The sequence below is a fragment of the Lagopus leucura genome, unplaced genomic scaffold, assembly GCF_019238085.1.
Source record: "Lagopus leucura isolate 7727_CA_CO unplaced genomic scaffold, USGS_WTPT01 Super-Scaffold_54, whole genome shotgun sequence".
NCBI classification, from domain to species: Eukaryota; Metazoa; Chordata; class Aves; order Galliformes; family Phasianidae; genus Lagopus; species Lagopus leucura.
The window spans coordinates 4155922-4170402 of record NW_024962251.1 but is presented as its reverse complement, the minus strand read 5'-3'; the positions used below and the strand labels follow the sequence as shown (position 1 = coordinate 4170402).

General features: G+C 39.4%; 1 protein-coding gene across 1 annotated transcript; it reads right to left on the bottom strand.

Moving 5' to 3' along the window:
• Positions 1 to 2040: 2040 nt before the first annotated feature.
• Positions 2041 to 11791, bottom strand: LOC122181446 (E3 ubiquitin-protein ligase Topors-like). Its single transcript, XM_042873937.1, has 2 exons — positions 11720 to 11791; positions 2041 to 4076 (listed from the first exon to the last, which is right to left on the bottom strand). The coding sequence occupies exon 2, from the start codon at positions 4000 to 4002 to the stop codon at positions 2188 to 2190; it is 1815 nt and encodes a 604-aa protein (XP_042729871.1). The 5' UTR covers positions 4003 to 4076; positions 11720 to 11791; the 3' UTR covers positions 2041 to 2187.
• Between the last annotated feature and the right edge of the window lie 2690 nt (positions 11792 to 14481).

Below are 14481 nucleotides of genomic sequence, written 5' to 3'. Positions count from 1 at the left end.
TGGTTTAAGCTGATAAGGAAACTCCACTGAAAACGTCACTCCTTTCTTTCTCTACAGCATCCTCTGCAGCATTCATACCTGCTCTCTGACACGAACTTTGGTACTCAGTGCCCTTGAAAAGGATAACATGCAGCTGAATGATGGAGAGCTGCAAGACTTTCCTCTTTCATTTTTTAAAGAAAGGAAAATAATTCCCTTCATATCCCTACATAGGACTGAGAGGTTGCTCTAAAGAAAGGCAGAAGGCTTTATCGTTCAAAAAAGTGTCTTACTCTAATGCAAGGCAGGAAAACTTACTTTTAAAAAGCAGAACTCTGAGCAGCTCAATCAAGCAGAACAGATACAAACCACTGGTCTATAAACAGCTGTCCTGAATATGCCAGGCAGCATTTTCCTCCAAGCCTTTCTCTGGAGAGCCCAGTGGTTTGCAACCTGCTGGAGCAAGCACTATGCCTTCCAAGTGAGTGCTGAGGCTTTCTTTTTCTTCATCCTTCCAGCCCAGACTGGATGCTGTTCTCCCCACAGCATAACCAGACAACTTTCACCTCCCACCTAGAAATCAACCTGCTCCACCTCTGGCGGCAACAGTAAAACACTCACTTCTATTGAAGGAACATACCTGAGTCAAGCTTTTGCAGACTGCAGGGAATAAGCAAATAGAAGAAAAAATAAACTGCAGTGTAAAGCAGTCCACATCATTGAACAGCAATGTGTTGCCCCAGAAGAGCATGGATGGGGGTATAAATACTCTGATTAGGCTCTGAGCTAGCCTCTGGAGGGGGAAATAATTTCAGCAACAGTCAGATATTTGAAGAATTTTGCCCTGCAGTTTCAAGTATGCAGTTGTTAAAAGGAGTTGTAGTTTCACTCTAAAATAGAGAAGTAGTAGCACTATTTTCTACTGAGAGAAACACAAGTTGAATGAAATCTCTGAAAATTATCAATAAAATATGAAACAATTCCAATGTGTTAGGAAATTAAACAAACTAGTGAATAGTCTGGGTAGATTAAAGCATGTAAGCAGTAACAGATGTATTCATTTATCTTAGAAGAATTAATAACTATGACTTTGATAACTTAGCAAAGGAAAAGATCGCATCAGGATCAATTCCGAATACTTTTGCAAAGCAAAGCTGGAAATTGAAGCTTAATCCAGATGTCTGAGGGAAAAAAAAGCACCAAGAAATGGATTAGCATGTTCAGTAATCTCTTTACAGTCCATTTCTGAAGCACCATGCCCTGTGGGAATGAGCCATGCTGGAGCAGAGAAGCAGCAAGGAGGAAGCATCAGCAAAGACAAACTCTGTTACAGACAGACTGCAACCACCCTACAGCCACCTGCACTTCTCAGGAGAGCAGAAGGATCAGGAGTGAATCTTCTTCCCTGGGAAGAAAGAGCGGGGGGAAAGTGGGTTTAGCTTTTTTGTTTCTCACCACCCTACTCTACATTGAGCTGAAAGTAAATGTGCTAAGCCTGGATTGGCCGTAAGAGTAACCACAAGTGATCTTCCTGTCTCTGCCTCAACACAAAAGCTTTTCCATCCTATCTCCCTATCTTCTGTCAAGGGCAGGATATGAGACTGGCTGCACAGGTTTGGAAGCCAGCCACAGCCATACCCACCACACAGGAAGGCAGCTTCCAGGATTGCCAAAGAGAACACATCTGTGCCCAGATTCACCATTCCTAGCAACATGCCTTGTGCAACATGTAGCATGACATCCACAGGGGTGAACTGGGAAGGGGCTGAAAGCAGTGAGCTCTGCAGAAACTGCTAAAGACTGATCTGCATTCAGTGCATTCAGGGCACAGGGGAAACAGACTTCACAACAAAAGCACAGATCAAAAAAACTTCACAGATCTCAAGCAACATGATCAAAGTTATTCCCACTGTCAGGGAGAGCTGGGACCTGAAAGCCATTCAGCCTGGAGCACCCTTGACAACACCAACATATGTACTGCTGTACAAAACCCAAAACTGAAAGAGATGTATTGTGTTGACAAAGCATACAGACCATGTATTTGCTTTTTTAGACCAAAAATTCTTCTTGCTTTATTAATATTTCAATATTAATAATAAGGGCTATTCAATATCTACATAGAAACTGCTTACTGCTTTTCAGCAGAGGTCATTTTACACCACACACATGAATCTGGCAGTAAAAATTAATTGTACTAAATTGTAAGAACTATGCATCTTTCCAGTGATGTTCCTGGTGTTTCTTCTTACACTTTTTCTTTAAAGCACACTTCATTATCTCTGTCCCCTTATAGACTCCCTCCACACTTGGTATTCCCATACTTTTATTCTTTTCCTCATGTTTTATCTCACTACTTTCTTGATTGTCTGAAAGGCTGCCTTTATTTTTGTAGCAGTCACTGAATGTCAGGAGACTATATTTTCTCTCCATAGTGGTGCTCCCCTTCTCTGTGTTCTCCAAGTGTCGAGTTTTGCACTTTCTCTTTCCACCAGGCTTTATGCTTCTTGTTCTGTCTGCCTCTCCAGAAGGGCTCCTTGATCTGGAGCTTGATCGGCTCCTTGATCTGCGTTGTTTGTAACAGGAGTCCTGTCTCTCCTGGAATCCCATTTGGCTTTGCAGATCTGTCCTTCCGGTGAAGGACTGGATCCTGGATTCCAGACCAGGAGACTTGTTCGAGCAATGAGCTTTAGTCTGAGTGCTCTTACTGCAAGAGAAGCTGTCTCCAGCTGTCTTTGGACTGTGTAACAGGTAACTGCTTTGGTAACAGGCTCTTCTATAACAACAGTCACTGTCTAGGCTGCTTGATTTCCTTTGGCCATGGCCTTTGTGATGTGACCATGATCTGCTTGAATCTCTGGAGCTAGTGCTCTCACAACTAGTGGACTCTGTCTGACTTTTTAGAGAGGGGCTCGTGTCATGCGGCCTTGATCTCCTGCTTCTTTTGCTCCAATATTTGCTGCCATCTCTGCTTTTTGATAGTCTCTTTTTAAACTGGTATTTAACAAGGAGGTGCTTCCTCCAAGGCTGATGGCCATGAGTAGTTTCACTGTTCTGTGGACTACTGATCTTTCTCTTTCCAGACAGTCTCTGGCTATGAGGAGAGCAAGCATTTTTCATCCCTGGAGACAGGCTCCAACCTGAATCATGCGGAGAATGATCTTTGTTCTCTTGTTCATCCATTGACACTATCCTTTTGACTACAGAGAGCAAGGAGCTTTTATGACTACTCACATGCTTATTGTACAGGGGAGAGAAGGGTGTTGAAGTCGTGCTCGGTTCTCTGTCACTCCAGCTGACACCTTGGATTGACTGCTCTTTCTTCATATCTTCCTTTTTCCTCTCCCTGACAGAGTCCTCAGAGTCTGAGGACAGCTCAGTCAGTTCTGGTGTCCTGTCAGCATAGAGATTAACATAGCCAGTGATATTGTGGTACTCTGAAGAGTCACTATCACTGGAATCAACACCAACCTGTAACTGAGGATGCAGTGTGGTTCTCTCCCAAACAGAGTCCTCATCAGAGCTCTCTAATACCTCTGGAGAAGTTATGATTGCATTATACTCTTCTGAAGGACCTGGAGTTTCATCATTCCAGGACAACCAATCAACACTATGCTTAGATGAACCATGCTCTAGCACTTGAGAATCCACCTCATCTGGAAAGACTACAAGAGATGTTGAGTCTGAGCTGCTTCCTTCATTGTGCAATGGTGTAGGATAGTCAGAACTGGTATGCTGATCCCATGCCTTTAAGTCAAAAGTTCTTTCAGCAGAAGTGATGATGCTGCAATCAGAGTAGGAAAAAGGTTCATTTTCTTCTGTCCTAGATATGTCATCTTCAGCATGAACTATATGACAAAGAGAAAAGAAGGGCTGTTCGCAGAATGGGCATTCTGCTTTGATTTTGGACCATTCTTGGATACAAGAGAAGCAGAACTTGTGCCTGCAAGGATCTAGATACACAGTATTGTCAAATCTGTCCAAGCATATGGGGCACTTAGAGTCAGGAGAGGTGTCCACTGGCATGGTCTGCAGCTTGCTAGGATAAGCTTTGGGCTAACAGCTGCTGTCCTCTGCAAACAGGCTGTGGAAGCCGTGTGCTGCAAAAGAAAGAGACAAAAACTATGTGCACGTGTTTAACTTACAAAAAAATCTCAATCTCGTTGGTTTCCCCCCCAACCAATACAAAAACGCTATGAAAGTCAATTTAAAATTAAACTCTATGATTTACAGTCGTTTGGGTCCAAGCTGTCATAAAATAATCTGAACCAGAGAGGCAGCTTGCTCTAAATTCAGTTCAGCCAGTACATTCAGGCCTTTGTATTAACTTTAGCAAGATGCAGTTTTGATCAAATTGGTTACAATGAGGCTGACAATTTCTGTAGCGATCTGCATAACAATTCTCAAAATTATGCCACAAAAAGCAAGAACTGTGCTGTTTGTTTTTTTTCCTTAATTCCCATGACTTTTGTCTTTTTTAACAGCAAAATGGTACCATGGTGGTGGCACACATGCTCTTAAAGCCCTTAAACTTTTAAGACCCAAACTGTTAGGGCAATCAAGTATAGTGATAGTAAATTAGCATACACTACTTGTTTTTTTTTTTAAAGTATATATTGCCACAGTCATTCTACTCCCACATCCTTTAAGATGATAGGGACTATCATGAGTAAAAAGATCAAAAGTAAATCTATTCATCTCCAAATCAAATAATACAAATACTTGAATTCGTAGTCTGTATTTTACGAAAGAAAAGCAAAAGCGTGGCCATTTCCAGGAGGTTACAACTGTCAACATTACATTTAATCTGACAACTACAACAAAAAACACTTCAGCAAGATACATACCCTGCTGGGTTTGTGCCTGGTTTTGGAATAATTTGTCAACACTTTGGACAAAACTTCATTAAAAAAAATTGTTTCCATAAAACTGTTTTCTTCAAAAGTCCATCCTTTAACATAGGATGTGGAAGGACTTGTCACAATAACAAGTCCTTGCTATTGAGTAGTACCCCGCAACCTAGACTCAAAAAATTAAAAGATAGATAGAAGGAATACTGAGAAACCAAGAAAGTATGATTTAATGCCAGATCCCAACAAAAGGTAGAAGAGTTTTCTGATTAACATTGGAGTTTCAAAAATCAGTACGGAAGAAAAGGAAACCAAATTGGAATTGCTTATACATAAAGGTACATTAGCATTTTGAGACATTAAACACACTTGCACAAAAAAAAGACTCTCAGGTACTGCTTTGTCCTATGGGACTATTGTGTTAACTGAACTCACTGTGCAACACTTTTGTTCCAGGATCTCCAAATCCAATATACTAGTTACGTCTTCCCATAAAAACATTTCAGTTTTATTACAGAATTCTGGAGATGCAGCTTTGGGAGAAGCTTTGCAATAGAGTTACAGTGAGACTGTTTTATTCATTTCACCTGTATTAATACTCTGTAGTCATGCCTATGCTTTATGCTCATACTATTTCCCCAAATTACTACAAGTTTTTCTATTGAAATTTGGATAACCAGGCAAAAATGCCTGAACGCAGCTGTTCAGATTTCTCTGAAATATAAACATGTTCTGGTTGTGTCAAATTAGACATTGAAATATTTAAAGGAAAAAGTAAATTTAAAGTTCTTATGGAAGCAGAAAGCAATTCATCCTGCCTTTCAACCACCTTATTAAAATGCAGAATAGAATGACATTTGTTGTCTGAAGAAGCCAATACAGGAAGAAGAATCTTTTCTGCACTGATAGCTTTTTGCTTATTAGGCTTTTTTTATTATTATTTTTGCACAGTCAATAGGAAACATATGTTCTTATTAGATATCTCTCTGACTTGTAAGTAACAGCAGGACTTCTCCTTCAGTTGCTACTGTGCAGAGATCAAACTTGAGGTTTAATGATGTCGTATCTTTCTTCAGAAAGAAGAGCAGACCAGTGAGACCCATGAGCAGTAGCAGCTTCACAAGAGGATAAGCTTCCAATGGGAGATGGCTACTTTATCATCTGTATTTTGTCGTGCATTTTAGTTTATTATTTTTGAAAAGTTATTTGGTTCTTGAATTATTTGGTTCTACAGCTACCAGCTGCACAAGGTTTAACCATACAACAGGCACAAAAAAAAAGGTTTGTTAAAATCTCTTAGTAAAGGAAACAAAAATGTTCATATGTTTTGTGAGAAAGATATTTCTTTCTAAGTAATGCAAGGCTGAAAGTGAAGTGAGCACCTTTCCATAACACTGTTCTTGTAGAATGATTGTACATTAGTATTTTCTCCCTGGCTTCCATTTTCCCCACTACTCTATGCATTCCATTCATTCTACATCTACTCTGGCTGTGTATTCCCATGGTATTATATTCATCCTTCCACTATCTTTTTCTTTTCATTTGTTGTTCTCCAAGGTATGAGCATCTCAGTAATAAACTTGATTGCTACAATACTATCTGCACTGTGATCCTGGAAAACATATTTGAGATGACTAGTGAATTTTAACCAAATTGCATAAAGCCCCCAAACAAGAAGAATTATCTGTGAAACTGTATCAATATAATAAAACCTCAAAAACATTTTCCTGTGGTTTTAATACCTGGAAGTCTTGCACACTGAGTGAACTTCCACTATCTGTTTTGTTTGGCACAAACTAACATTAAGCTACCACTTCTAGCTCTTTGATAACTCTTCCTAGTCTGATATCCTTAACTAGAAAATGAGCTACAAATTGCATTTTTATTTTTTGTTTGATCTTAACATTCTCAAGTTGTGCTGGTTTTCTTTTAAATATCTTATTTGAAGACAGCTAATTCAAATCAAGGACTGTCTACTTTTAGAAGCACAGATTTCGTTGTAGCTTACAGTAGACAAGGCATTGTCAACATAACAAAAACTGAGCCATTCTAGGGGTTCAAAATATCTTGTTTTCTACCTGTGTAAGACTATGGGCTTCTTTGAAATTTGCAAAAGCCTGAGAGAAAGTGGCACCCAGCTGGTAGCCAAGTATCATAGGCCTATCAGGAAAGCTTTCTGTCATTGAGCTCTGTGGTGAAGAACATTTCTAAACTTGAATTCTGAGGAGTTTATACCAGATGGGCATCAAGATCTAAGGCAAAGAGTGTGGAAACTGGGGCTGAGTTACTCCATATCTTAATTCTCTTTCCATTTTCCAAATTTCCATTTCTTAATTCTCTTAATTTTCTCTTTCATGAAATGATTTGCTCATGCAGATCAAGCATGTTGGTAGAATGGTTTACATTTCTCACTCAACCAATTTCAAGACCTCCAAGTTTTACTTGATGTATAACCCTTTGCCATTCTGAGTACAGTGCCTGAGAATTTAGCAAGCATGATCCCACTAAGTAATCTAACCTTGAATTATTTGTAGCAATGGCTACAAATAAACTCTTAAAAGTTTGGAGTGACTTACACATAGAAGCAAATTTGCTTTATCAGTTCTTACCAACTGTTAATAATTTTAAAGTCACCATATCAGCCTCACACATATTGTCCCCCTTTATCATATAAATAGGGGACAAATTCCTTCCTGTCAAATTTAATCAAAGAATCTAAAAGAAAGCAAAGAACCTTATCACTTACAGAGAGACAAAAAGAAGAAAAAACCCCAACACTTTCTTATGCATGCAAGGAATAATTGGGATATTTCAGTGCTCTGTCAGTGTTTAAACTGTTTTCAGACAGATCATTTAGATATACGGTGAAATTTGTTGAAGAATAAATTTGAATAACAAGCCAATAAGAATGGATACATACAGTACGATTAGCAATTTATACCAAAACACATCATTTTCTGATATGAAATGAAACGAGAAATAAAAATGCTATAATCATGATTGCTAAAGAGACATGAAACTATATATAAAAACCTCAAGATTACTAAAAGAGGAAAAGGTACAGAGAGATGATATTTCAGCAAGATATTACATAGTGATTGCCAATAGATCTCTCCAAAGTTTCCAGAAGACAAGGAGGGAGAAGAATATTTAATTTTAATGTCTCCAAAGCTTGACTTTTCTTGTAACATTTATAAAATATTGAAAGAGGAGGAAAAAAAAAAAAAAAAATGTGATATGGTTGTGAGGTCTGTGGCTGGTTTTAGTTGCTCTTGAAAGCAACTGCCATAAATCTTGGATGAAGTCAAATAAGACTGATGATTTTGATCTTCAGTTCATTCTTTCCTATCCTTTGAAGGTAAATGATCCTGATGGAACTGGAGATAAGCAGAATGGCTTTCTTTTGTAAACTGCATATCCAATGATCAACACATCTACTTTAGCAAAGTTAGGCAATTTAGGCAATTGGGGTTGGACTCTATGATCTCTGGAGGTCCCTTCCAACCCCTACAATTCTGTGATTCCTCCCTCTAATTTTGGGGAGAGTTTTTTAGTCTTTGTGCACACATGTGCATATGCACATCTGTCTACTCTTGTGTGCAAGCAGCTGAAATCTAGGGTCTAATAGAAGGGGAAAAGCAAGAAAAAAAAACCTTTTGGTACATTTATTATTTCCTCTGTATCAGTCACACTGGAAGATAACCACTGAAATGAACCAGAGATTAAAAATAAAAAGGCATCAAAACAACAGATTTTAGGCAAAATAAATTCAAGCTTCACACTTATTCATGATATTCTTCACTGGTCTCCCACATAGTTTTCAAATTCCAGGAATAAAATAAAAGTTACTTCTTCTCTGTGAAGACTGTCTCAAGCAGCAGGCCCAGGAGAAACTATTAAGGTTCAGCAAATCCAAGTACAAGTCTCACTTATGGAAATGCCTGCTATCAGTACAAGCTGAAGGATGAAAGGACAGAGCCCTGACAAAAGTCTTGGAGATACTGGAAGATGGTAAGATGGACATGGCAGCAATGTGCCCTTGCAGAAAGAAAGCCAGCTGTACCCTGGACTGCATCAAGAGAAGCGTGGTCAGGAGGGTGAAGGAGGTGATCCTGTCCCTCTGCTTTTTGCTGGTGGGGTCTCATCTCTGGAGCACCGTGTCCAGATGTGGGATCCTCAGTACAGGAGAGATGTAGACCTGCTGAAGTGCATCCAAAGGAGAGCAACAAAAATGATCCAAGGGATGGAACACCTCCCATATGAGGACAGACTAAGAGAGCTGGGGCTGTTCAGCTAGAGAGGAAAAGGCTTGAGGACACCTTTTCATTAGCATTCAACATTTCAGTTTCTAAAGGGGGCTTAAAAAAAAAAAAAAAATAGAATCTTTAGCAGGGTCTGCTGTGACAGGACAAGGGGAAACAGTACCAAACTGAAAAAGGGGAAATTCAGACTTGATATATGGAAAACTATTATTAAGATAAGAGTTATGAGGCACTGAAACAGGTTGCCCAGAAAGCTGGTGGATGTCTCATCTCGTCATCTCTGATGACGTTCAAGAGGAAGCTGACTGGGGCTCCAAGCACCTGATCAGACTGTTATTGTCCCACTGCAGAGGAGTGGGACTAGATGCTCTTCAAGTCCCTTCCAACTCAAATGATCCTATAAAATTTTCTTATTCAGTCAGTTTTCAGTAGAAGCATACAGTTTGTACCATAAAAACCACTGTCACTTTCCAGAGGCATGGCACTGTTATCAGAAGGATGTTGTACACTGTCACTGGGAGGCTGCAGTAAATGTAGTATTATGAACAGGCAACTTTGCATCCACTGCACAAGGGAAATCCTGTTCTGTGACAACATACATTTCCATCTATCATATATCGGTTATCTATCTATCAGCTTTGTCAGATAATAAGCAACTCCAGAGCTTTTTAACATGTGACAACAGAAAATGAGAAAATATCTACCTGATGAAACACGTTCTCCAAATAATAGAGATATTAATATACTATGATCTAAGGCAGAGATCTGTGAGAAACTGGAAGGGAGCAAAATCAGCGAAATAAAAGGAGAGTCTTGGGAATGGATGGCTATCACTCATTTTATTCAGGATAAATTATTTAAGGAAGTTTCTAAGTGATTGATCTCAGAAAAGGACTACTTTGGCTTCTTCTGCTTCCTTACAAAGTGTCATGGTTTTATGATTTTTGGTCATCAGTATTCCACACCATAACATCACGTAATGCACTGGGGGTGGGGTTTGATATCTGCCGAATGTTCGTCTGTCGGAGAAGAACTACATTTCCCCAGGAGACTTTGCGGTCAGCAAGGGGATATAACTCCAAGCAAGGTCACCTGATCCTTCTTCTTCGCCTGCTCTTCACTGTCTGCGCTTCGCTATCTGCGCTTTGCTGCCTGCGCTTCGCCATCTGCACTTCGCCGTCTGCACTTCAGTCTCTCAACTGGACTGCACTTCTCACCCCAGCATTGTGGTGAGGTCTATACAATTCAAACAGACTCTATCTCTCTCTCTCTCTCTCTCTCTCATTGTATTTTACTAATACTATATTTAGTAAAATCATTTGTTCCACCTCAGATCAGTGCTGTTGTTTTCAAGTATTTTGGGGTCCCCTGCTTCCCCTTTCCCAGAGGCGCGGATCCACAGATCCCTCCGCCCTGCTGGTCACGGAACTGGGCCGGACCAGCCCATAAACCGTTGACACAAAGAAAAAGAAAGTCTGAGAGCAAGTGTTACATCCAGAAGAATAGCAGAGGAATTCAATCTTTTTGGTTACATCTTGATCAGTGCTATCACAGCGCACCACATCACACCTCTACTCAGATCACACCTGCCTATCCCACTGATGACTGGGCCCCAGAAAAATCTAACAGATGAACAGTATGTAACAGCTGCTGAACTAGTTCAAACAAGCAGACAGAACACTGCATCTATTAACTAGTTAGGTACTTTGTCAGGGAAGATGAAAGCTTAAATTCACTGCAGAATTTTCAAAGCCATGTTTTTCCAACAGATAAAGTATTCTCTCTAACCATTACTTTGCCTTTGTTACATGTCATTGTCATCAAGATAAGAAAAGAAATTATTTCATAGCACAGCAGATTGCAGCTAATTTATCGTGAAATTTACCTTCCCATTTTTTCCCATGTTGTAGTTTTATTTATTTTATGAAACAGCATCACCAATGTTTCACATTAAAGCGACTAAACATAATGAAAACAAAAAAGTATGAAATACATTATGGAAGTCGTGCCTATTCTGCTATTCTTGTGACTTCCATCCTGTCTGCTTATCTTTATTTGGCTTTCAGACTAATGGTAAACATTTCTGAAATGCTTGAATTTACCCCAGGGGTGAAGCTTGATTTCCACACTAGTTATAGTGAGGAAAGACTGTTTAAAACATATGCATTCAAAAAAAACTCTACAGCTGCTTTTAAACAATTAATACTAACCATAAAGGGTTTTTCACCTCGCAGAATTTGGATACCAAGACAAACATTGACTGGCTAGAAACATTATGTAGTGTACTACTTGATATCTTATAACAAACAATATATGCCTTAAAATTAGACTTAGAAGTTCAAAATTACACCCTCATAAAGGCTTATGAAACTATCATCATTGCTGTTTTAAATACTGACATTTATCATTTAAATTAATGCCATGACAAAAATAATATTCCTCTAATAAAAAGCATTAAACTTCTTTTGAGAGAAAGAAATAATGGATCTCTTCTCACTCTCCCTTCATACTCATACAAGTCCAACATTCATTACAATTATTCACTAGTATCTTAGCAAAAATAATAAACTTAAAAAGCATTCTCCCCTCTCCCTTCTCTGCTGTTTTACACCAAAACCATTTGTAAATTACCTTTGAGGAAGAAACAATTCACAAATCCAGAACACCTCCACAAAAAAGCAGAACCCTCACCATCCACCAGCTCTCCCTACCAGCCACTAGCACACCTGCGGGGTTTTATACCAATCTTCTCTCTGCCATGTTTGATGCAATTATATGCAGCTGGGCCAGGACATCTGACCCGAGACTCTCCGACACAGAACTCAAAGTAGAGTGTACACTTTGAGCTCTCACCTACCTGATGTGATTCCAGGAACACAGTAAATCATAGAATTGTGCCCTCAATGGAGGATAACCATGAGAACTTGAATATTTGCCCCAGCCAGGCTGGGATGTGCCACCCTATTGTAAGAATAGGAAGTGGCTCTTCCTAAACCTTGAGCACTCACAGACAGACACAGAGGGACTTAGCTTATTGAATCTGTACAGTCTCATTTCTCTGGGACATGCAGTTCCAATGACAAATGCTGCTCAGTTCTCCCAGCACACATTAGAAATACTTCCAGCAAAACACCATCAGAAAAAGAGTCATCATTTGCAAGCCAGTGTTTCATAGCATTCTCCCTTCTGAGGAAAGGCAGAGTACTGGAGCTGTGCAGCCCAGAGCAGGGAAGACTGAGGGGGAATCTCATCAATGTTTACAAATAGCTAACAAGTGAGAGTCAAGTGGATGGGACAAAGTTCTTTACGGTGGTGCTCAGTGACAGAACAAGGGGCAGTGGGCATCAAACTTCCCATCTCAACATAAAGAACTTCGCTGCGAGGGCAACAGAGCACTGGAACAGGCGGCCCATAGAGGTTGTGACATCCTCTTCTCTGGAAACAGACATAATTCTCCCATGCAACCTGTTCTAAGGAACCTGCTTTAGAAGAGGATTGAAAATGGATGATGTCCAGAGGTCCCTTTCAACCTCTACAATCCTGTGATTCTGTAATTCTTAATTTCAGGACAGAATGAGTCATTTGTCTTTTCCCACCCTATTTCTTACTGTATATTTTATAAGCCTGGCTGATGCAAAAATGAAAGTTCTTTTATTCTTCTCTAATCTTTAAATAAAATGTTCAGATCTGTCTGATGAACAGTAAGACAGCAAGCAGGCACAGTAATTCAAACAGTAATCTATGGGCATATATATCATTCTGCAATGGTACATTAATCACTATCTTTAAAAGACAGCACAGAAGTGATGAAGTTTTTTTCAATTGTGTTTACTGCAACTCAGCTATATTCAAGTGTTTTTAATCTGTGCCATTACATCTGAAGGTAATAACTGTATTTTAATCTGGAAATCTTTTCTATCATCTTCCCAGATATGATTGGAAAGAATCATAAGCAAAGGAGAGGTGACTTTTGAATTCAGAAAGAATACAAAAATACTGTCATGCACACAGATAAGTTATCTCCAGAATATAATATTAACGTTGCCTCTAAAAGAATAATTCATTCAAGCCACTGAAAATAAAACTTTCTATACAATAAATTAAAAAAAAGAAAAATAGAGCAGAAGAAAAAGATCTATTTTCCAGACAGCTTTAATCCTGCCAGTGAATGGACTGTATTTAGTTTGGTATACTTGAATAAGAAAAGGTGAAAAGGTTGGAGAAAGAGGCGAGAGTTTAGCTGTTAAGGGGAGATGTTAAAAAAACTCACACACACAACAGAATAGTAGCTGGGCTGATAAAGTACCCATCATATCCAGAGATATCCAAAAATCCTTTCAAAGATCGTAGTATTATATTAATGCAAAAAAATACAAAACATACCAGCCTTTCCATATTCATGATGATGTACATATTGCTTTGGAAGGAGGATTCATAATAAGAAAAAATGTCAGCTCTGACAAAAAGGTTTTCCCTGAAGCTCTTTGATAAGTTTACTTCCGAAAAGAAAAACCATAGTAAGGCATTATTCAAAGGCATCACGACTAACCAAAGTTATCACTGCATATTTGATGGATTTTTAAAATATCTTATTTCTTGCTAATGTTTTTCTTCTCTTCCTCCCCTTCCTCACCTTTTCATCCTCTTTCTCCTTCAACTTCACCTTCAGCATTTTCTCCTTCTCCTCTGACCTAAGTGTTCCCTCTGTTGTTTCTCACTATTTTACTTCCCTCCTCCTCTGCCTCTGTGGCATATTTTGCCATTTCTTGAGTTCATTTTCATGAGCTTTGCTGATGGACCTTTGTTCTGAGCTGTTTCCATTGAAGCCATTGTTGGAGATGGCATGTGGCAGCTATGGGTCTTTTCCCACAGCGGTGACACCTACAGCCCCTGCACTGCCAACACCCTGCCATTATCATGCAGTACAAACTCCTGTTCAAACCTTGGAAGACCTCTTTACCCTGCAGACAGGGTAGGCAACTTTGGTTGATTTGGAGAGTTTCACTTGCCTGCTTGATTTAAAAGAGAGTAGGGAAAAGGAAGAGGTGAATGCACTCACTGAGAGTTCTAGACAAAAGGCAGAGTGGAAATCTTTCCTTTGTGGGTTGCACTACAGGCAGGTATGACTTGCCAAGGACCTCACCATTACTCATGACACCTATCATCTTGCTACTACGTCCTTCGTTTCCCTCTAGTGATGGCTGTTGCCACCTCTTAGACTTCATTCTTCTGCTCCTCACAAGTACAGTTATAGGGTCCAGAAGCTGCTCTCTCATCTCAAATGTCTGTAGGTAATTCCACAGGCATTTGTTGCAAAAGGTACATCCAAGTGTAGTTCCTTTCTTATAAGCTAGTATTTAGTACAACGAATCATGACAAAATGTCATCTCTGG